General features: G+C 42.1%; 1 protein-coding gene across 1 annotated transcript in view; it reads right to left on the bottom strand.

Annotated features, from left to right (window-relative positions):
• TENM4 (teneurin transmembrane protein 4) overlaps positions 1–15,406 on the bottom strand; it is a 380,735-nt gene extending 365,329 nt beyond the window's left edge. Inside the window, 2 exon segments of the mRNA XM_086614637.1 lie at positions 10,727–10,996; positions 15,184–15,406. Coding sequence (XP_086470763.1) covers positions 10,727–10,996; positions 15,184–15,406 — 493 coding nt within the window.
• Between the last annotated feature and the right edge of the window lie 7,125 nt (positions 15,407–22,531).

The following is a 22,531-nucleotide window of genomic DNA, read 5'->3' as shown; positions in this document are numbered from 1 at the left end:
GCCGAAGTTGGTTGTGGAAGCCCTGTAGCACTTTGGAAGGTCATTAAATACAGCAGCGAGAAGAAGGCAACACTGGCTGCCAGTTCGTGCTGCTCGGCATGGAAAGGTCTCGCCTACAGAGAGCCTTGCAAGGGAAGAAAACAGCCATCGGCTGGGTGCTGTGGCAATGGAGGGATGACACATTTTGGAGCCTTTCATGCTGTTTTCAGCAAGTGCTCTGGGTGCCTGAGACCATTAGAGAACCCAGGAAGCTCTTGCGATCTCCAGGAGAGCTTTTTGTACAATGGCTCTTGCTGCATGGTTTGTTTGATGCTCTCCATCTCACCGTCGCTCAACCCAGTTCCGAGGCTTATAAATAAACACAGCACTAGCAACAACAAAAAGCAGGGGTTTATCATCTCCCAAGATACTCGGTGCATGTTTAAGGGACTGCCTAAGCCAATATTTTAAACACTTCAGTGCTGAAAATTCACTAAATATATTAATGGATAGAACTGGAGTCTAGTTGCTTCATTTGCTGCTATCCATATGTTTGATTAGAAAATATTTGGGTTCACAACTTAAAAGGGGGTGGAGAAAAAACAGATGTGACACTTTTATTTTGTAACAGGGAACTGAGATAAAGAAGGAAAGAGAAATGAAGTAGTACAGCCAAGGTCAAGCACTGTCTGTAGCAAAGCCATGGATAAAATCTCTTGAGCTGCAGTCCAGTGCCCATCCAAAAGCAGCCCTTCTCCAAGTCCTGTAACATGTCTGCTCCCCAGATGTCTTTGTGTAATTGAGATGTGTGGCGAAAACTCATTTTTGATCAGCACATAACAAAGTTACATTTGTAAAATGTTTAATCTATGTGAAGACCAGATAGGAATTATTAATAGAGTCTTTTCTCCTTATATACATGTTTCAAAATGATCTGTGCCGGGACGGGCAAAACAAAACAACAATCTGCCTTAGAGCATATAATTAAAGTTTTTAAGGGCAGTTAAAAGAAACACTGAAAACTTTGCAGAATTAGGGCAGTGCTGCATTTTCAATCACTGCCCTGAATTGAATGAAATGGCATTTTTGCTAAAAGTTAATCAAAAGCCTCTGAGAAATAACGCAATGAGATTTTAATGAACAAATTCTCATGGCAGAAGCTGTGCTTTCCTTTATTTGGAGCTCAGTGCACACCTCTGGGCATGGGTAAAACAAAAATAACATGCCCTTTCCTTTCACTTTGTTCTGCTTATGGGTGGAAACGCATCTTGCAAAGTCAGATATCTCGAGGGGCACTGGAGGAGCCTGGGCCAGATGTGGACTAACACTGTGTGTGCTGGATCTAGAAGTAGATGCAGTGGTCCAAATGGGAATTCAGAAATACAGACGTGAGCATCTGGAAATGCAAGACTGGAGAGAAATCCTGGTGCACCTTTCTCCTGTGCAGGAAATAGTGCTGTACCTCTCTGAAGGGCTGGGATGGCGTATTGACATGTCATACACCTTGCAGCCTGGTGTGACCCCTAACATCCAGAGTGAAGCAGAAAAGGGAGAGAAGGCAAAGATAAAACAAGCTCTGTCTCCCTGGTCCATGCTTAACCAGCAGGCTTAACTCTGCAGGGCAGCGATCCTTTGGCTGCAGAGATAGATATCAGACTGTTTTGAGACTTAAGCCATCACCCTTTCCTGGTTTGGATTTATCATTCCTTATAATCCTTTTCTTTTCTCTACACTGTTTCTCTTTCATCTGTCCCAGGAGGTCTCAATTCTTTGCTTAGGATGGAGCTTGTGTCTGGTCCTAAAAGCAAAATCCCTCTCCAAATGCCCATTGAGCTGCAGGTCCATCGTGACCCCAAGCGCTGATGTCCACACCAGCTCTGATGGTCCTTGGTGTCCTGACCATAACCTTTATTCCACAGCATTAGCCATTCCCCATTGGCATTGCTCGCAAATCCCACCCTAAAACCAGGCTGGAAGCAAAGTATTGCTATTAAAAGAGCAATAGGTCTTTTGCTGTTGAACCTATCAGTATTCCCCCTAGGATATTTCACACCAAAGAAGTTATTTACAGCACTCGGAAATAGTGTAAAAAATGCACAGATTTACTTCCAGAATACTTGGCAGCTTGCCAGCCACAGCGCCAAACGCAATTATTTTCCTTAAAAAAAAAAAAAAAAAAAAATCTCCGTGACGAGGCAGTTTAAAGTGGCAAAGAAAAAGACAAAAATTAACAGCATAATTGAAAAGAACAGTAAATTCTTACCTGTTAATGTTATTTCTACATGCCCTCTCCCCCAATATTCAGGTTACTAATGAGTTTCTAGAGTTTGGGCCTTTTTTTCCTGCTTAATGGCTTCACCATCATCACAATAATAATAATGTGGAACCTACACACTAACCTATATTGAACTGCAGTTCATTACAGCAGAATATCATTGCGAAGGGTTTTAATGTCGGCATTCTTTCAGGCGCAGCTTACGGTGATACAGAAAATACATTCTCTGTGGGACATACCATATGGGAATAAAAATAATAAAACAAGAAAATGGAAAGACTTCTTTTCCTCTAGAGGCAAAGAGGCCAGTGATGAGATAGATTAGCCCCAGAAATCAGTGGGAATTCCTTCACTGTGAAACAAAATCAAGATACTGATCACTAATGCAGCAATTGAATTATTAAACTCAAATTAATCCTGTGTACCTTCACCTTCTAAACTGGGAGCATGGATGCTGCTGGCTCCCTCTGTGGTCCCTGGGGTGGTCTATGTGCTACCAGAGGAACAATCGACTCTGGGGTGTGTTGAATCCTGCCTGAGAGACAGTGGCATCTACTAGTGTCCTCATTGGAAAGACTGTTTAACAACCAGTGGACAGGGGAGTGGTTGAATGTGGAGGGAGATTAAGGGTCTGTTGCCCTAAACCACATTAATTTACTGTTCCATCAAGGTAAAATTTTCTCTGAGACTCTTGTGAAGAAGCGAGGTGGTGCCTCACCTTTTCACTTTCAAGAAGTGTCTCAGGGCTAATATCTAAAAAGGACAAAAAGAGATAAGAGGACAGAAAATATGAGGCATTAGGAATTCATCATCAAGAACGTCAGTGGTTAGAACGTTGGATCACAAGTAAGGAAGATGTAACAGCCTTCAAGGGAGCCATTTTTCAGTGGAGATTGTAGCATTTGGGATGGTCATGTAGCTAAAGTCTCCTTTTTAGGACTAATATTCTTCATAGGAATATTAGTATCTTTACAGTTGGAGAGCCTGCAGGCACATTCCTTCCCTTGACCTTCACATTTCAAGTGATCACCACGTCACTGAATATCTCTGTAAGGCAGCTTCAGTAGACTTCAATCTCCAAGTAATACCCATGTACTGTTAAAATGGAGAATTTCTTGCAAATCCTACCTGGAAAAGAGCGGTGTAAGAGTTTTGAGGAGCTGAAACAAGGAAGGGGATTAGTGAAAATTCCCTTCTGGATCTGCTACTCATTTTTGTAATTCTTCACTAACTTCTGCAATTGGTGATGGATCTTTAGCGGTAAGGGTACTGGCTAATTTTTATTTCAAGCTGAAACATCTTGTTAATATTAAGCTTGCAACTGATAGGAGGCAAGTGAAAGATGACAGCCAGCAGATGCCTGATCTTGACCTGGTAATTCTAATTTATTCTTATCTTCCCCTACTCAAAAGGCATAAGGGAAACTTAATAACGTATAGGTCATAGCACATTCCTTTTTTTTATTTATTGTGAAGTATGTTTTTTTTTTTAAATCTCCTTTCTGAATTCTCTAGAGTCTGAGTATCACATTTTTGCCTACACAGTTTGCAGAAGAAGCATGTCTGAAGCACACACTCATTTACTGGAAGTACTTTATAATGCACTATTTAATTCAAAGGAGAAAAAAAAAAAAAGATTATGTTTTTGCAACCACGGTAACAATATTAACAATAGAGCGTATGAAGCCTTGAAAGGAAATTACTCAGCAAAACATGGTAATAAAAAGAAAAGTCACCGTGGATTATCAAGTAGGGTATTAAAAAATAATTTGTAATGCTAAGATTACACACTAATTCTGGCACTGCTAATTGCACTGATATATCGAATGGTATTTTGGGCCAGTGATTTGGGTCAACATGATTTGGGAAACCGGAAGGTGAATGTAAAGAAGACTGAGCAAAATTCCTTCCTCTGCAGAGGTTTAGAGCTATGTAAGAGAACCTTGCAAGGCTCCTGGAAGCACGTATAGACAACTCTAGGAGATGAGCCCTCAACAGCCAACGTGAACAAGAAAAACACACAGAAATGATTACCATTTGCCTACAGGTCCCCTAGCTATTGTAAAACGTCTCTGAAGAGAGAATATTTGAAAGAAGCTGATGAAATTCCGGAGCATGTGGCTTGATCATGGGGACAGCTTTCTGATTTAATAAGAAGTCAAAACAGATACAAGAAACGTAGCACCGAACGGCGTGCTGCGGTGTGTTTCACCAGGAGTCCGGGCATTTATACCACGCTGGCACTCTTGACTGTTTTGCAAAACCAGCTGGTTCCCACCATACACCCAGGACCTGATCTAACACTGCTGATGGCAACGGGAGTATTCGAAGGCTTCAGGGAGGTCTGTGTCAGACACCGCTGAATAAGTGACGACGTTAGTCGGATTTCTGAACTACCCAGGAGAAATGAAATGATACCGTTTCTTCGATGCTCCTTGTTTGAAAGACTTGTCTTCAATTATGTCCTGCTGCAATGTACCCCTGTGTTTCTAAATATCTTCTATAAGCGTTCAATCCTATCGAGCCCTAATTTCCTATGCAGTTTCTTAAGCACTCCTTCCAGCAGCAGTAATGGCTTCAGCAATGCGGGAGCAGAATGTGGCAGTTACTGCAAGAAATGCTCTTTCAATCATGTATTATGTCAATTAAAATGGCTAAGAGTTGGGTCTGTGATGGTAGAGCAGGCAGAGCTATCGGGTGAGCTTTCCAGCTCCTGATTGCCAGTAGGCTTTGGTTTTACAGAAGTCAGAAAGGCAATTTATTCGATGGGAACGCAAAAATTAACCGTAACATATCCACTACCTTTCTGGTCAAGCTGGTAAGGCTTGGGGAGCACGTTTGGATACCAGGTTGGTTGTTTGCTTGACAGTTTTGAAGCTCATTTAAATGCATCCCAGTAGTGACTAAAAGAAAAATTATTCCTCTCTGTAGGATGTGGGTCCTGCAAAGTAAAATGAATCGGTGCTCTTCATCTTGTCACCAGTAAGTGTCTGTATTGCTGTAGTCACCACACCACTTTTGGCGCTGACTGGTGATTTCAGAGGTGCAGCCAAAGACAAATGAACCTCGAGATTAAACTGCTTTTCCTAAACAGAGAGGACCAACAGATGCGTGGTGGAAGTGTTGGGGCAGATCGTACCTGTGTTCACTTTATCACTAAACGGGAGATTTGAGTCCCGCAGTGCCGTTTTCACCCCTTTTGCACACGTGAAACTCATGCAGAATTGTTTGCAGGATGGCATGTTTCCATCGTGGTTTTGAATTGTGAGGATGGAAAGAAGCAGCACAGCGCAATTTGACAGCAATGGCCCTGCAGCCTGAATTTGGGCTTCCAGGGTGGTTAGATCTGGAATGTTAGTTCATGTCTACTCATCTCTGAGTCTGCTAGATAAGAAAACGCCACACTTCAGCAACACTTCCGCTGCAAGAATTTCTTCACACAATATATCACAACTGAGCATCTCCAGCTCGGCTGGACTATCTCGAGCCATCTGATGTTACTCCTCCTGCCTGTGAGATCCTTCTGGCCTCTTGATACTGCCCACATTATTCTCAAGAGGAGATGACAATGGAAAGAAACATCAGCTCCGCTCTGCACATGTACACAGCGTTAATCACTGCTGATTTGTCCTGCTAATGAAGAAAACTGCTCCCCCTCTCTCCTGCTCCTTCTCACGTTTAACCAACTACATACCCTGGTTGATGTTAACACTAAGCCCGCATTAAAACTAAAGTGAATCCTTAGTTTGTCTCAACTTCTTTGGAAGGGCTGAGACTTAAACTGTACTTATTTATTTATTTTTTTTTAGAAAAGAACTGGAACTCCACTTTCATAAAAACAAATTTTAAAAATGCAGTTGGTGCAGGTGTAAAGTAATCCTGCAGTGATTGCACTGAATAAACTAGTAAACTCTTTATCACATTGAAGGCAGAGAAAGAAAGTGTTTGGTTTTTTTTTTTTTGTGAGAAGGGATTCTATATGTAAGTGTCTACATCTTCTGTCCATCTCTCATGTTCAGATCTATTCGGGGAGTTCCAGTATGACTCACAACAGTTTGGGTCGATTTGGGGTAAGATCTCACTTACAGACCCAAATGCAATATTCAGAGCCTATTTCATGGGTGCTTACACACAAACACTGTCCATCTCCACATCTGTTGGGAGAGCTTTAGGTAGTACAAAAGCCTGAGGTGCTCAAAGCTCAGTCTGAACAGTCCTGCATGGCTCTGAAGTCCAAGAAAGCTCAGCAATGTTACAAACTATTGAAACTGAAGAAAGAGGGAGACTCAAGAGACTGGCAAGTTCAGCCACTCTGACTGAGGTAGGATCCAGTCTAGACCATTCTCAGCAGCTCTTTGTCTAGTTTACACTTAAAAACTTTTAGCACTGGAGTTCCTCAGACTCAGCTGACCATCTCTTCCAGTGCCTAACTGCCTACAAACCATTTACAAAGAGAGGAGGATCTAGGTGGCCTTGTTCAGCTAATAGAAGAGAGGGCTAAAGGAAGATCTATCTGTTGTCTTTTAACTGTTTTAGGTCTGGGGATGTACAGAAGATGGAGTCAGTCTGTTCTTGGAGATACTCAGTGAGTGGACGACAGGCAGTGGACATGAGTTGTGGCAGTGGAAATTCTGACTAGCTTTTAGGAAAAGAGTTGCTCACAACAAGTGTGGTCAGCACCAGAACCAGGACATAGAGGTTGTGGCCTCTTCATCGTGGGAGATACTCAAAGTGTAACTGAATGAGGCCTTGAGGAACCCAATCTGACCTCAAAGTCAGCCCTGCTTTAAGCAGGAGACTGGACCAGAGACCTTCAGCGATGCCTTCCAGCATAAATTATTCTGTGGTACTGTATTTTTTATGATGATGTCTTTATGATTAGAAGTATTTTGCTTTTAGTATGTGAGTGAATTGCTGCAAAATAAGTCAATTTCTGGAAGACTATTACCTTGTTTTCCTTCATTGCTCTCCTCTCTATATTAAACAATTTCTGGCTCCGTACAAAGCCTGTTCAGGGTTACCTAAGGTAATGCCAGTTAACTCCAGGCTCAGATCCAAATGACTACTTCAGGAACTTCTTTTGCTTGAATCAGTCTTGCTGAGAAACAATGCGAACTAGTAGAGGAGAGAGGTTCTCCTAACTTCATTGCTAGGCTTCCAGGAACCAAACTCCTCCCTGTGCATGGGTCTGAACAGTTAATGGGAGCTCGCAATTTCAGCTTAGCCTAGATGATCAAGCTGCAGAATAATCCTTGAGCTATACAAAGTGCCCTCTACATTGGCAGCACAGAGTGATTGTGTTATCCCCAAACAAGACGCAGTAACTTGAGCTGTCCCCTCTATCTCCTTACTCTGCAAAGTGACTGTCCAAGTCAAGCAAAAAAGGACTGCCCAACGGAAGGGAAGCCAATGGGGCTCTTTGGGTGTGCAGGATCTGAGCTCAGAGCAATGACAAGAGTTATAACCCAAGCTAACTCTTCAGTGAAAACAAACTCTTAACCTAGTACCAGTATTCAACCTCCTGGAAAGCCTGGGAACAGTTTAGATAAAGCAATGCCTGACTTTTCATGCCAGCTGCCTGTGATTTATGGACTGTAATATGCCATGGAATCAGAGCACTTCATTGGTTTCCTTAAAGACAGAGGGGTGGATTGTGGCTACACTTGCTGAGCAGCATATCTGTTCCTTCAAGGCATCACCACTCCTGAAATAAAAGCAAACCTGCTTTTCAAGGGAGCCAGACCTCTCATTTTCTAAGAACACAATAAATGTCTCAGTAGAATCGTGCTTCGACAGCTCTGGATTTATAAACATCAGAAGTAAATTCTGATTATTTATTTTGGATAAATAATGAAGAGCATAAAAATTGCTGACGTTAACCTTCATTGGAAAAGTTGCTTTAATGGGCCCCATAAAATCTTCCATTGATGGCAGGTTCATAAAGCTCCATATTGACTTCAGCTAAAGGCTATAACTTCTATCAATACTGTCAACAATTAATATTGACTAGTAAAGGTATCCTGTAAACTGAGTCGTAGCATTATGTTACTTTATGCTGCCATTAGCAAAATTTCATGTCTTCTTGAAAACATTTCTCCTATAAATCTGGGATTTCTCAAAATAGCCTGTGTGATAGCTCGCAGCGGAGTGCCCCAAGTAACACTGCTTCTGTGCGGAGGGAGGAAACACAGAGCAACCTCTGCCTTTGCCAGACAAAATTTCTGAATTTCAGGCTCCGTTTGCTTCAACAACAGGTTCCAGGCTGTAAGGGGCTTGTGTGCAAAAGTTTCACATACCTTTATTTGCTGGAAGCAATTACAAAATGAAAATGTCCAAATTTTGTGTGCATTTAAGACTTTTCCTTAGTCCTTCTTTTCTTCCTCCCTTGCAACCTTTGTTTGGATAGATTTATACCACCAATTCAACTGCAATCCCTAGATTGAAATGATTTGCCTTTCTCTCAGCTCTGGACTAGTTTTTCTGACCTGAACCTGGGGTTGATGTCTCTGCTGTCTTCCCAGGGAAGTCTAAGCATCAGCTGAAGCTCCTCAACAGCATAGTTTGGATCGCAATATTTTCCCTCAACTTCCACCACCTTTGCTTTTTTTTGTCAATACAAACAACACAATTACATATTAGACAGCACTGCTCTCTAGATTTTATTTACAGTTACACAGACTTTGTATTTTTGAGTATGATATAGCCTTTCTCATTCAAAACACTCAACATCTAAGACTGCAAATTCCTAGGGTCCAAAAAAACTCCTTCTACATTTGCATAGCACTTAAAAAATCCTGCCGATGTGTTCTCCACCTTTCTGTCTTCCCTTTTCTAATTGCAATGAAATGGTGGTTCCTCAAACGGTTAGAGTGTCATTAAATTTAAGGGAAGAGGAATTAGAGGTTGTCTCAGTCCTGACATGAGTACTACTGCTTCTGTTATTAGTTTCAGTAAAGCCTTTCAAGGTGTGTGCTCTTGCTAGTGCGTTGTTGCTAATAAAAGTTCATTTCTAAGTGATCTGTGGGTACAAAGTCACATTTACACATATAGAGAGAGCACTATGGAAACCAGTGACAAACCCTCCAGCAGCTAATGTAGTTCTTCTCTCTTAAGAAAAAAAAAAAAAAAATAAAATTCTCTACTTTGTTTTTCTTAGTAGGCGTAGAAAGAAAACTGGATGGGATAGGATCGTAGCTGCTCATACACCACCATGGAAAGCGCATGGAGAATGGGATGGAGGTGCAAGGTGTTCGCTGTTGGTTGTTTTCTAGAGATTTCCTGGGAGTGTACGAAACTCTAACTGACCCTGATGATCCTTCTGGTTTTTCATCACAACACAAGGCTTGGAAAGAAAACAATATGATCTGGCACTGCGTGTCTGCCTGTCCTCACGAGCGCAACCCTGTAAGACACTACACTAAAAAACTTTAAAAAATATTATAAAGATAATTTTAAAATGTTCTTCTGTACATCCTTTAAACAGAAGGCCGTTTATCTTTGAACTTTGCCTAATATATCATTATCTCTGAGCAGAAACTTAATAAGCTTCTACAGTAATTTTGTTGGAGATAAAACATAAAATCATGTGGGTGGTGTAAGTCTCACCGTGTCAAGGCTTCCCAAGGAAAAGTTATCATCATTTGTCACTATAATACTGTGGCAAAAAGCATAAAGAGAACAAGCAATACAGTCATTTCACATCAGCTTTCTGCGCTGAGCTCAAGTTCCCGATGACTCGTACGCAGCGGCTATATTAAGAAACAGCCTGTGCCATAATTGAATTAAAGGTGCAAAGGCATCCAGGGCTGTGTGAACTCCTGGGTCAAGCTGCAATTGAATCAAAATCCTCTCTCCTTCCTACACTGCTTGGCAGAACTGCTGACCAAAAGGTTCGCAGCCCTACAAAAGGCACGCAGGAGTCCCCGCAGCTGGGGATGCAAAGTTACGGAGATTAAAAAAAAAAAAAAAAAAAAAAAAATCTGTGACCTTCAGCTTTTATTTCGCACGAAGAAAAAGGCTTCTAAAAATATTTCACCGTCATTTTCCTTTAGAGAGCAGTCAGTCAATTTACATAAATGAAACAGCTCCTGTCATGGAATCAGCAAGGAAAAGAAGGAAATTATCTGCCCCGAAAATCTGTAGCAAAGATAAGAGCAGCATCGGCCAGGGGAGGGGAGATTTAAATGCTTTTTGTCTGAAAGGTCGCTACAAAAAGCAGAGAGAGTATTACAGCTGCTTAATGATCTCTGTCGCTGTGATAAATAAGCAGGAGCTTCTCCAGCAGTTTATTAACAAACACTCTGTAGGACAGTACAAAAGGCCACGACATGGGGCTATTAGAAGAGTGTTTTCACTGAGTCTGATTAAAAAAAAAAACCCAACACAAAACCTAAGGAAGATTAAGGCGGAGCGGTAAGAAGAGGCATTCCTGGTAGAGCTCGACGCTGACATCGCATGCGCTGTCACCACTTACCGGTTTCGGTATTCTCGTGCTCCGTGTCGGTGAGGGTGAGGTTGGAGTTGGCCCGGCTCGACAAGCAGGAGCTGCGGCCAGACTTGGTGTTGCGTCCCCAGAGCCTCACGGGATGCTCAGGTGACATGACCACGTCGGCCTCTGTGTCAGCATCCGAGCCGGCACTGATGGAGTAGCCACAGTGGGGCAGCCCAATATCAGTCCGGTACAAAGTCCCATGTGTGGGCGTCACGTCTTCAAGACCCAGCTCTCGCAAAGAGAAGTTGGCTCCTGGGAGAAAACACAGCAACCTGGTTACTCTTTAACAGGGGATGGTTTCATCTAGCACAAGTCAACAGCAGAACCGTTTGTCCTCTATCTTCAAGTGGGGCACAGCAGCTCCTGAGTCCTTTGGTCTTGCTTAATGTGAGACCAAGAGAGGTCAAGACCAAAAAGCAGTTGGATTCCTGCTTCTGGAACCTGACAAAAACTCAAGGTGTGCTCAATGAAATCATCAAATTTGAAAGCAAAGATGTATGGAGAAATGGTGGAGTTTTTTAAGAGAGGCAAAAAAGCAATCTTCTTGGAAGAAAAGCAAAAGGAGGCATGCAATGGTCAAAAGTCCTACCATATACCTGGAAACTCTACCACAATATGAAATTTGAGTGAGTTCTGCTCCTTGAAATCCCTGAAATTACATCCTAGGGATTTAAATTTCCTTTGGTGATCTCACTTTCCCCTTGCTGACCACTCACACCTTGACTCAGTTTAGCTATTCATTCCGATACAGCCACAGCAGAGGTTATTTGGCTGCAAATAGATGCAATTGTTGAGCTGACTAAAAATACAACCTGAAAAATGACTCTTCAGTTCATGTCTAGTTACCTGCAGAGCTTCAAAATCAGACCCAATCGATGTGAATGAGGCTTCAAATTTTAGCGCACTTTGTTCGGAAAGTTGCACCAAAAAGCTGGGGAGAGCAATTAGTGGCTCTAAATCCACATTTATTTATTAATGCATACTTTTATTTTTCAGCCCTGAATGTCTTTAAAAGATTTTGGCCATCCTTGAATGCCTTTAGCTGCACCGTGCATTTATAGGGCACAATGCACGTGGATTAAGGAACTTTATGTATTATCAGTAGGAGGCATCAGGCCCTGGTTCATGGCCAACGTCGGTGATCAAATCCAGTCTAGCTGGCTTCTTCCCATTATTTCAATAAGTAAATCCCCTGCAATAAAAAGAGAGGTGGAACCTGCCAAATCTTTGCACAGGCCACAGACTCAGTTTTAGAGTAGTGTTTGCATCTCAGATAGGTTTCAACAAGATAAAACTGAATGCACACTGTCCAGGAAAGTTCAGGCCTGAACCTTACTTTGAACAGTAAAATTTGTATCTATTCATTATTGAAATCTGTTCATCAGGTCTGGACCTCGAGGTTGTATCCAAACCTGAGTTATGATTCTCTCCTTGTTCAAAACCCCGCAAGCATGTGGCTCTCCTCACATTTCCATTTGTTGATGTTAAATATCACGGGGTGGAAAAACGTGTCTCCAATAGAAAGTCAGATTTCTACTTTTCCAGAGTCTGCTTGTGGAAACACCCAGACGTGTCGCTGAGCCCTGCTGCATGGGGAAGGTCTTGTGTTATAGCACACATGCATGGAATGATCAGCTGGACCCAAGGAGATGCTCTTCTACTACGCTTTTTCATTCGGTTGACTTTTCAGCTCATAATGACCAGAGAGAAGATGTTTGAATGCAAGGTGAATAATGAGACTGGACACCATTTGTCCGTAAAGCTCAGAGAAGGAACTGTTTGACATTGGGAAGAAATAACCAGGGTTCAGCTGGTTACGGATCTGCAGCTGATAACACTCAAACTATATAAAGCATTCATGAACTTCACACCTTTTTAATTGACCGAACAAGATTAAAACTTTCAGACAGAGTGGACAGATAAGGTTGCTCGAGGTTCACACCTCTGTCAAATCCTAGGACCTTGCTCAGGGAGCACAACGCAAGCTTGTGGCAAATTAATCCATTTAACTTGATTGCAAAGTGGGCTGAGAATGTCCTCTACCACTCCATGACATGAGGCAGCAAATGAACTTGACCTAAGTTATAAACGCAAGGAAGCGGTATCTCTCCAGAGACTTCACTCATCTCTTTGTTTGGACTTTTGTGATAGTTTTTAAACCATCTTCCATGCCGTACTGGAAAACGTCATCTTTTGGTTTTGCTTGCATGTTTGAGACACTGATGGCGAGTTCCACCTTCCCCTGAAACAAGCCACACTCAACATCATCAGACACATCAATGTGCAGCATGACTGATGCTCTCTAGTAACAGCAGCTCATAAATTATGAAAAATGACTGCTACAATTAACTGAAAATCAAATTTATTTGCAATAAACAGCAGGAGATGCATCGATTTTCATATTCTATGCTCACTGTTGCCTTTTAAGCTGGAAGAACTCAAGTCAATAAAAGGAAGATAATAAATATCTGAGACTTTTTAATTCAGATCTGGTCTATTTTTTCCTGTGCTGACTTGCACGTTTGCTGGCACTCTCACTCTAGCTGAAACCATTTAAATGCTGACTTGTTTATTTACTGAATTTATTTGGTCAATTTGAAATGTTTCCCTCCTCTGCCTTCCAAACCAATGCAGGAGAGAAATTCACTTTGCCTTGTTGATGTCGAGCAAGCTAATAAGGCTCGGTTTCGGTTGGCACGAGCCCAAGCAGCACCGCAAAGTGAGGTCCATTCATGGCTTTCTGCCAGTGGAAAAAGTGGCACAGAAAGTCTGGGGTAGTTGTTAACACTCTTCAGGCCAGTCTTGGGGCTCTCAGGATAAACTGGGGCAAAATTATAAATCAAAAAATCTGTGGGTGATATATCAGAAGTAGAACTGGTTCCCTGTTGTGGTCAATCTTAACTTCTTCTCAATTAATTTCAGCCACCTAGGCCAGTGATTTTTACTATTTCTCAGTACTCTACAAAATTTTCCTAGGGAAGTATGAACCTGTGTGTAGCAAATTTATATTCCTTGTCAACAGACTGGCTTTTCTTCTTTATCTTTTGTGGGCTTCTTAGGAGAAGTCCGTGGACCTGCGTGGCCTCGTAGACCCTCAGGTTGAAAACCGCTGACCTGTACTAATTCACATCTATCCTGCATGGTGAATATATTGTATGAAGTGAGCAAACCCAGTGACCGAAAAGGTTCTCTTTTCTTTATAACTCCATAGATTCCTTAGAGAGGATGAAGTACTTCAGAGTTGCTAAGGGGGAAACTCCTTTTATGATTGCAAAGTATTACTTACAACACCTATTGGCCCTTTTGTTAATTATTGCCTGTTGCAGTTGTCCTGAAACACAAACACCAAAGCCATGTGTGCAGAGATACTTCTCCAAGTCATTTTGCTGGTGCATGCCTTCAAGATGAGTCTTGCACCAAAACCACAAGTGCATGGTGCTTGAAGAGTGAAATTAAGCAGCCCTCAAGTTAAACGAGCGCAGTTGTACGCATTCCCTTTGGGGAATCAGCTTCTCCAAACTGCAGCCTGGGTCAGCTCTTTTATGTTCAGTGTCTGGAATGCTGCCTGCTCCATTTGACTCGCTTTGCCATTTTATGCTTTTCTTGATGGACTTCTAAAAATAATTTATGTGAAACCCTGCTTGGTTTCTGAACTAAGACACTCGTGCCTCTACAGAAAAATGAAGATGAGACTATAGCAGGGGCCAGAAATCTATCTCACGTAGGCAACAGCAGCAGTGAAAATGCAACTGCACTGACTTCAGGCTAGCAATAAAAAGGAGAATATCTGGAACCTCTATCAGGACTGTGGAGCCCACACTGACCCTTGAACCTCCACATCTTCACAGATGCTGTGACTCAGATTCACTAAATGGACTCCTATATGTCCTAAAAGTGGTTCTTTATGTCTCCTCTCATACTGGAGCATGTCTCCATCTCAAATCTACAGCCTGCAGGCCATGTACAATGCCAAGGGTTGTTCATCTCATCTGCAGCTCAGTTGCCTCCCTTCTTCCAGGCTTCTTGGGTTTTGCTGTAGCCCAGATGGACAGAGTGGACTCTGTCCTGGTTATCTTCTGCCTTGGCATCCTTCTTGACGGCCTTCAGGACAGAGCAGGCACATGACACAGTGGAAAGTTCTCCTGAGCACAGGGGGTCTGGTCTCATGGTGGGAAGTGGCAAAGGGCTGTTGAAGGCAGGAGGACTAAGATACAGAAAATGTGTCTTAGTAGATGCTAATGAACACAGGCTAGTGGTATCCCACTTAAGGACATTGGTTTGCATGCATGCCATGTCTGTGCAACACAATGAAGATGTTCCTTGCTGCTCTCTTTCCTTATATCTTGGTTTTGGCCTTCAAAGGTAGCCTCCCACCCAGCCCCAGCTCTCAGCATCTCTGAATGATCATTAACTCACAGCATCTACTGAAATGTGCTCACCTGCTCGGCAGAATTCCTCGGCCTCCTGGTGCACCATGTCTTTGACCCGATTGCTATAGGTCAACCTGGAGTCTTGATCATAAGCCTTCAGGGTCTCGCTGGAGCTGTAGGACTTCTGGGGGACCTTGCTGTCCTCACTCTCAGCTGAAGAGCTGGTGTAGCGGCGCTCAGTGTCGCGGCGCCGGGTCAGAGATCGATACGGTTTCCTTTCTTTTACATCCATGGCACCCTTGTCTGAGTATTCAACATTAAAATAACGACGTCCGTGTGGCGGTCAGATTGGAATAACCTGAAAGAGAGAATAAAAGAAATAGGATCTAAATTCATGCCTTTGGGCACCTGAAGGCTAATTTGCCTTATTTATACGTTCTTGCAATGAACAAAAGAGAGGTTATTTAACGGACTGCAGGAAAACCCTCTTAGAACAATTACCGATGGAAAGCAAGTCTTAATTATGCGTGAGTCATTTAATAATTGCCACAGCGAGCGGGGCGCGCACACGCAGCAACCTGCATCTGTCTGAACTGGGCACGCACTTGGGGATTTCAAACCAATTGTGATTTTCTGTGTCTTCTTTCCACGGGAAGTGATTCAGACACTTCCAGGAGGCGCATATTCGGTACATCGGTCACCTAATCTCTGGGAAATCAGGCGGTGCTGAGACGTCTCTATTTGGGTGGCCAGGGGACTTTGGAAAAATTCATAGATTTCATAGATTTTCATAGATTTCTAGGTTGGAAAAGACCTTAGAGATCATCGAGTCCAACCGTCCCTAATCCCCATTAAACCATATCGCTAAGTAGATCATCCACCCTATTCTTAAACACATCCAGGGATGGGGACTCAACCACCTCCCTGGGCAGCCTATTCCAGTGGCTGACAACCCTTTTAGAGAAGAAATACTTCCTAACATCCAACCTGAATCTCCCCTGACTAAGCTTATACCATTCTGTCCGATAGTTTTCAAAGTATTTTGATCGTGAAGGAATGAACAAAAGAATAAGAGACAGTGTAAGAAGGCAAGTGGGAAGGGAGAGTTGAGAAAGTGTAAATAAAGGATAGTGCTCTGCTTCCCAGCATAGCCTGGGATTTATGCCAGTGGGAAAATCACTATATATATGCACTGGTATGCAAACATACATACCTGCACACAGAGAAAATTGATTTGAGAAATAAAACATGCATTAAAAGTGTTTTTGTCAAAATAAATAATAAATTGTCTTTTCACATCAAGTTTATTAAATACAACAGAAGGCACAGGAAAAATAAAAAGTCAGAGGCTTGCAACAAGATGGTAAAATACGTTTTTGAATACCTAAATTGGTTTATGAGGAAAAATACTGATAAACCCCACAAACCAAGCACTGAAATCTCTAACTACAGGCTGACTGTCTCAGGAACTGAGTCCTCCTGACCTCTAAAGAAGAGAAACCGCCACACCAAGATATTATTGTTTACTACCAGTTCTTAAAAACGGAAAGGAAGAGGATCAGAAAACACCTATCAGTTCTTGGTCTTTTTCATAGCAAATCTGTACGAAAATGCATTGGCAAGGACTGAATCACATTCTGTTGGCACTTCTCTCTGAAAAGGCTAAATCCAGAACATGCTAATGAAATCTCATGGACCAGTTGGAGAGGGTCCAGAGGAGGGCCACGAAGATGATAAGAGGGCTGGAGCACCTTTCCTATGAGGACAGGCTGAAAGAGTTGGGGCTGTTCAGCCTGGAGAAGAGGAGGCTCCGGGGTGACCTTATAGCGGTCTTCCAGTACCTCAAGGGGGCCTACAAGAAAGATGGGGAGAGGCAGTTCAGGAGGGCCTGTTGTGATAGGACAAGGGGTAATGGTTTTAAAATAGAGGGAGGTAGATTCAGATTGGATATTAGGAAAAAATTTTTTACCATGAGAGTTGTAGAACACTGGAACAGGTTGCCCAGAGAGGTGGTGGATGCTCCATCCCTGGAGACGTTCAAGGCCAGGTTGGACGAGGCCCTGAGCAACCTGATCTAGTTGGAGATATCCCTGTTCCTTGCAGGGGGGTTGGACTAGATGACCTTTGAAGGTCCCTTCCAGCCCTAACCATTCTATGATTCTATGATTCTATGATCTCTCTCCTCCACGTCTCTTAGACCCCAACCCCATTTCAGATGCCGTTCCCTGGGTTTGTGTTGTGGCACAACACAGCTATGCTGCAATAGTCGAGGATGGATGCGCGGGGAGCTTTGCAGGTCGGTTTAAAGGGATGTGGTGTAACATAGAGTTTGTGGCTCTCCAAACTGTGAGCCTGTGAAGGCTGGAAGACTCTCAGCACAGGTTCTGAAAATCTGCAAATCAAAATACTAATGCAGAAGCTGGAAGATAATATTTTATTATGACTTCCTTACGTGCCAAGTTCTCTGGCATAAGGATCACTAAGCAAATTCTTGAGTTGAAGAGAGGAGATACACCTGAAACTGGGGAAAGAAAAAGAGGGTCCAACTCCTATTTCTGCAATTCTGGTTTCACTAAGACTGCTTTCTGGGTTTTGTGCCTTTAACCTCCAAAATGAACTTTGCGATGACAGAAGTCAATTCCTACGGCCTGTACAGTTTCTGTGGCACTCCATGGAAATTAAGACACTGCTTCAAAAAAAAATCCACTTAATTCTCTCCCAATCTATTCCAGTGATGGCAGCAGACCAAGTTCACACTTCTTATTTGTCAGCAAAACGCATACAAACCATTGAACACAAATGGAAGGGGAGGCGGTTTTTATAATGGAGTTTTACTTAAGTCATCCACAGAGATCTGAGCACCACTTTGATTTTAAACATGTGCTTAAAGCCACCAACCTCAGTGACTTAAATTCATTCATGAACTAAGTTCAATGCAGTGAATACAAATGGGATTACTCACCGGCCAAAATGTACACGTTAAATGTTTTGCAGAGTAAGAGCCTGAAAGATGCAAAAACTCAGGCCTGAATGTAGAAGCAATAGGTAAGGAGCTGGTATTATATTAAGGATATATATTATATATATAATTATATATATATTATATATTTCTTCTCTGAAAGGGTTGTCAGCCACTGGAATAGGCTGCCCAGGGAGGTGGTTGAGTCCCCATCCCTGGATGTGTTTAAGAATAGGGTGGATGATCTACTTGAGGATATGGTTTAATGGGGATTAGGGATGGTTGGACTCGATGATCTCTAAGGTCTTTTCCAACCTAGAAATCTATGAATCTATGAATCTAAGGACCAGTTTAACATAGTAACAGTGTGTAAGAGACCTACCAAATATTGGTACATATTTTGCTATATTGAATCAAACGTATTGGTAATTTCACAAAGGAGCGAGCTAAAAGAAATAGAACATCTGATTACTCTTCAGTGCACTGTCTTCCTTCCTTAGAAAACCAACTTTTTTTTGCTTGAAAAATTGTGATTTTTTTTTTTTTTTGCAATTGTTACTGAATAGGTTTGCCTCCTTTATACCATCTCTGTTTGTGTGAAATCCTCAAAAGGAGCAGGTTTGTTGCACCTTTTAATGCAACATCTTAGAACAGGCTCCTTCACAGCGGCGCTGTAGTAAGAGATGTTATGATGAACACTGAAATTGTGGTTTATTGTCATGGGGGATGGAGACAGCGAAACGTGAGCGAGAAGCGGTTGCTACACCCTACAAGAAAGAAATGAGGTGGCTTCCATCTGCTCATGATGGATGTTCAGTCCCCATCCCTGGATGTGTTTAAGAAAAGGGTGGATGAACTACTTAGGGATATGGTTTAATGGGGGATTAGGGACGGTTGGACTGGATGATCTCTAAGGTCTTTTCCAACCTAGAAATCTATGCATCTATGAATCTATGAATCTATGAATATTGCAGCAATTCCTACCAATTCCTGGCCAGTCATGTAAAAACCCACTAGCAGGTGAGGCACACGTGCCAAGAAAACCTTTCTGCACAGTTAGGGCCACAAGGTACAACCAGGGGCTGCAATTACCATTAGTAACCTTGCAACTTAGGAAATGGCCAAAAAAATATCAGGAAATCAGCTGTATTCCCACCAGATGAAGGTTTTTCTTTTCGCAGAGAAAGGTGCTGAAAACCTGAAATTCCTCCTACAGTTCATCAAAAATAGCCCTGTAAATTTGCGCCATTCACATACACATTCCTCTCTAACAATGCTTCAATTCCCAATCCATTCATGTCTTTATAAATTTAACTCTCCTTGGCTCTTTCTTTCTCTCTCTCTCTCTCTCGCCACTTCTAAGGAGATGCTTTTCAACTAGAAAGGTCACCCTCAAAACAAATAATGAAGATTTTTAATTATTTTTTTTTTTTAAAAAAGAAAGAATGGTTGCATTTAACTGACTTAAGTAAGTTTCCAGGACCTCTCCATGGACATGCAGTTCTTGTTACCTCATTTTTATGGCCCAATTCCCAAATGGTTTCGATACCTTGCCTTCAATGGAGTTGTGTTGTTATGGAATTTGCCTTACAGTGTTTCTGTGATAGATTATTATTTTTTAGCTGCTACTCCTTGTGTCTTGATTTCACTTCTGCTACAATTTCATCTGTGCCATCAACACCTCACATTTTTCCCAACTTCTCTGGCACACGACGAATACAAAGAATCACACTCGTCTCAGTTACATACTCAACCACCAGGTTTTTTCCTCCTCTAACTCATGATTGCTCTTCATAATTTTAAAATCTTCTATAAACTTGGTGAATCTGAAATAAAAACCCCAAGGCTTCTAATATTGTCCTTTCCAACCCCTCACTCTTTCTCCCTCCATAAGTACAAAAGCCTTCTGCTCTAAACCATTTCTGTTTAAAAAGGACTTTCTTGTCCTATAAGACAGTATTTCTGGCTCGGTTTGATTCTTTCATCATACTGCTGTCTGCATGACATATCAAATGTCACTTTGCTTTTTTTTTTTTTTCTCCAGGCCCATTAATGGCAATAGCCATTCTTATTTTTGTCAGCCCTCTGAGTGTACAATCCCAGCTGGACCACAAGCTGGTTTGGAGCACAATTCACAACAGAAGCATCCTTCAGGCGTTACTTATTCAACTCAGAAAAATCCCACTGACCCCAGAAAGGGTTGCTCACATGCTAAAGCCTGTAAAATCAGACTCCTTGACACAGTTATGTATTTCAGAGGTGTGGGACTCTTCTTGCATCCTTGAATATATGTCCAGAAGCGGAACAAAAGAATCGGCTTTCTCGTTCTGATGCAGTGGTGTAGTAAATGCGACGCTTATTTGCAGCTCTTTTTATTTTGCTTTTGCTTTGGTTGGCTCCCAAATAATCCTTTTTATTATGTTTTATCCTTTATATCTATCCTCCTCGTTCTCGGTTCTGTTGCTTTTTGTTGCTCTTTGGAGCTTTGATTAACCACCCCGGCTTTGTGCTGGAGAATCGCACTCAATGAATGGCAAGGGGAATGATTTATTTTCTGAGTCACCGCTCAAAAGACAAACTTCCATCAATCAAAAACCAGACAAGAGAGTGTGACACCGCTCGGCGATATGAGAGGAGGCGCTTACAGCGAAAGGGACAGGTGGTCTTTGATAGCTGACTTACATTGCAGGTCACTAATCACAGAGATTAGCAGCGAGGTGATAGACAGCGCCTGTTCTGGAAGGCAGCATGTCATATCATCCAATTTTCCATCAAAATGTGAGGGTTTAAATGGTAGAGATAGCTTTATGTTCTTCCTATATAGTTATGGCAACCGGGTGATGAGAAAGCTGGAAGAGTGAAATATCTTATCTCCATGAAAACGTGAGCTTGAATTCTGGTGGGTTGATTCCGTCCTCCTTTGTACTGGGAAGCAAAGCGACTTCCCATAGTCATTTGTTTTCCTCCGTAAAACTGCCTATGCAAAAATGACATCGTCTTACTTGGCAGGGCCTGCTTTTTGTCTTCTTAAAGTAGATCTTCTCATTCCACTGCTTAAGGCAATTTTTTTCCCTATTTTTTATTGCTGCTGCCCTTTGCAGAGTGAGCAGAGCCACAGAATACCGAGCAAGTTGGATTTTATTTTCAGTCCTTTGGGCTCCACAAATCGAATCATTAACTAAGACCTAATGCTGGTAAGTAGTGAGCAAGTATCCTTTTCTTCACTTTATAGAGGAAGAGATGAGGCATGGGAAGTCAAAGTGACTTGCTTAAGGTGGTACAAGAAGAAAGTAACAGAACTGAGAGCAGACTCTTGATCTCCCAGGTGGAGTCCTGAACCATTTTTTTTTTAGAATCAAGTCACTAAGTACAGCAGAACACCTAATTTAAAAAATATTGGCCAATGCATGTCTGAAATATTTGTGTGAGAAGAGCAGCATGAACCTCAGGTATTATTAATAAGATATTCTTTCATGTTTGGATAGTGCCCTTCAGTCAGACAGACTGTGGGGTGTGTACAATGGCAGTTGTGTCTGACCAGTGAAATCCCACCATGAATGATGAAAACACCACTCAGAGTCAAAAGAGAGACAATTTTTTGCCACGTTGTACCTTAAACTTCTCCAAAACCCTAAAAGATACTGGGGTCAGACCAGCAATGTTATTTAGGCAGTTAGCTCCAACTCAGGATTCTAAGCTGCAACCAAAGATGTTGTGAGTTTGGATGCTTAAACAGCTTTGCGGCTGTGGTTATTAACATCCTACAACAAGTTAAGTCATCACTTGACATTTAACATCTTATTTGAAACAATGCAGTCCACTGTGACAGTCCCACCACACTTCCATGAGGATCTAAACGTCTGGTTTGAGGCTCCATATTCTGGTTTCATGACACAAAATGTTGAACCTGGGAAATCTTATTTAGTCGTTTCCATTTGTCCAGAAAAATCTGTGTTATCGCCTGTCATTCCACACCTGATCTAAAGCACAAAGCTGGCATAAATGTAGTGTTGAATGTTCTGATGTATTCAACAGATATTTGGGCAGGTACTCAGGGGTGATTCAAATCAAATTTGTATTGCCAGGTGATCAGAAGCTGCAATGATCTGATCTTAGCAAATACACAACCACGGCTTAAACAGTGTGATGGTATTTCCCAGATTTCTGGGAGATTCTTCTATAACATAAAAGACTCTTGTGTGTTTTATTAAACTTTATGCTTCGGATTTATGACAGAGGTTCAAATCCCAGGAGGTCTTTGCAGGAAATAAATTAAGCTGTAGGTATAACATCCTCTCACATTTTTGGCAAAGGCTTTGGAAAGAAGCAGGCACAAGAGAGAAGAATGAAGAGTCGAGTTAACACTGCTTGGATTCAACCCAGTGCTCAAAGAAAGTAACAAAAACTCCCTTTTCTGGTCTCAACCACTAAGCCTTTCTTCTACTGGTAAGAGACTTG

This window comes from Tauraco erythrolophus, chromosome 1 (assembly GCF_009769465.1).
Source record: "Tauraco erythrolophus isolate bTauEry1 chromosome 1, bTauEry1.pri, whole genome shotgun sequence".
Taxonomy (NCBI): domain Eukaryota; kingdom Metazoa; phylum Chordata; class Aves; order Musophagiformes; family Musophagidae; genus Tauraco; species Tauraco erythrolophus.
This window is presented reverse-complemented; position numbering and strand designations above follow the sequence as displayed.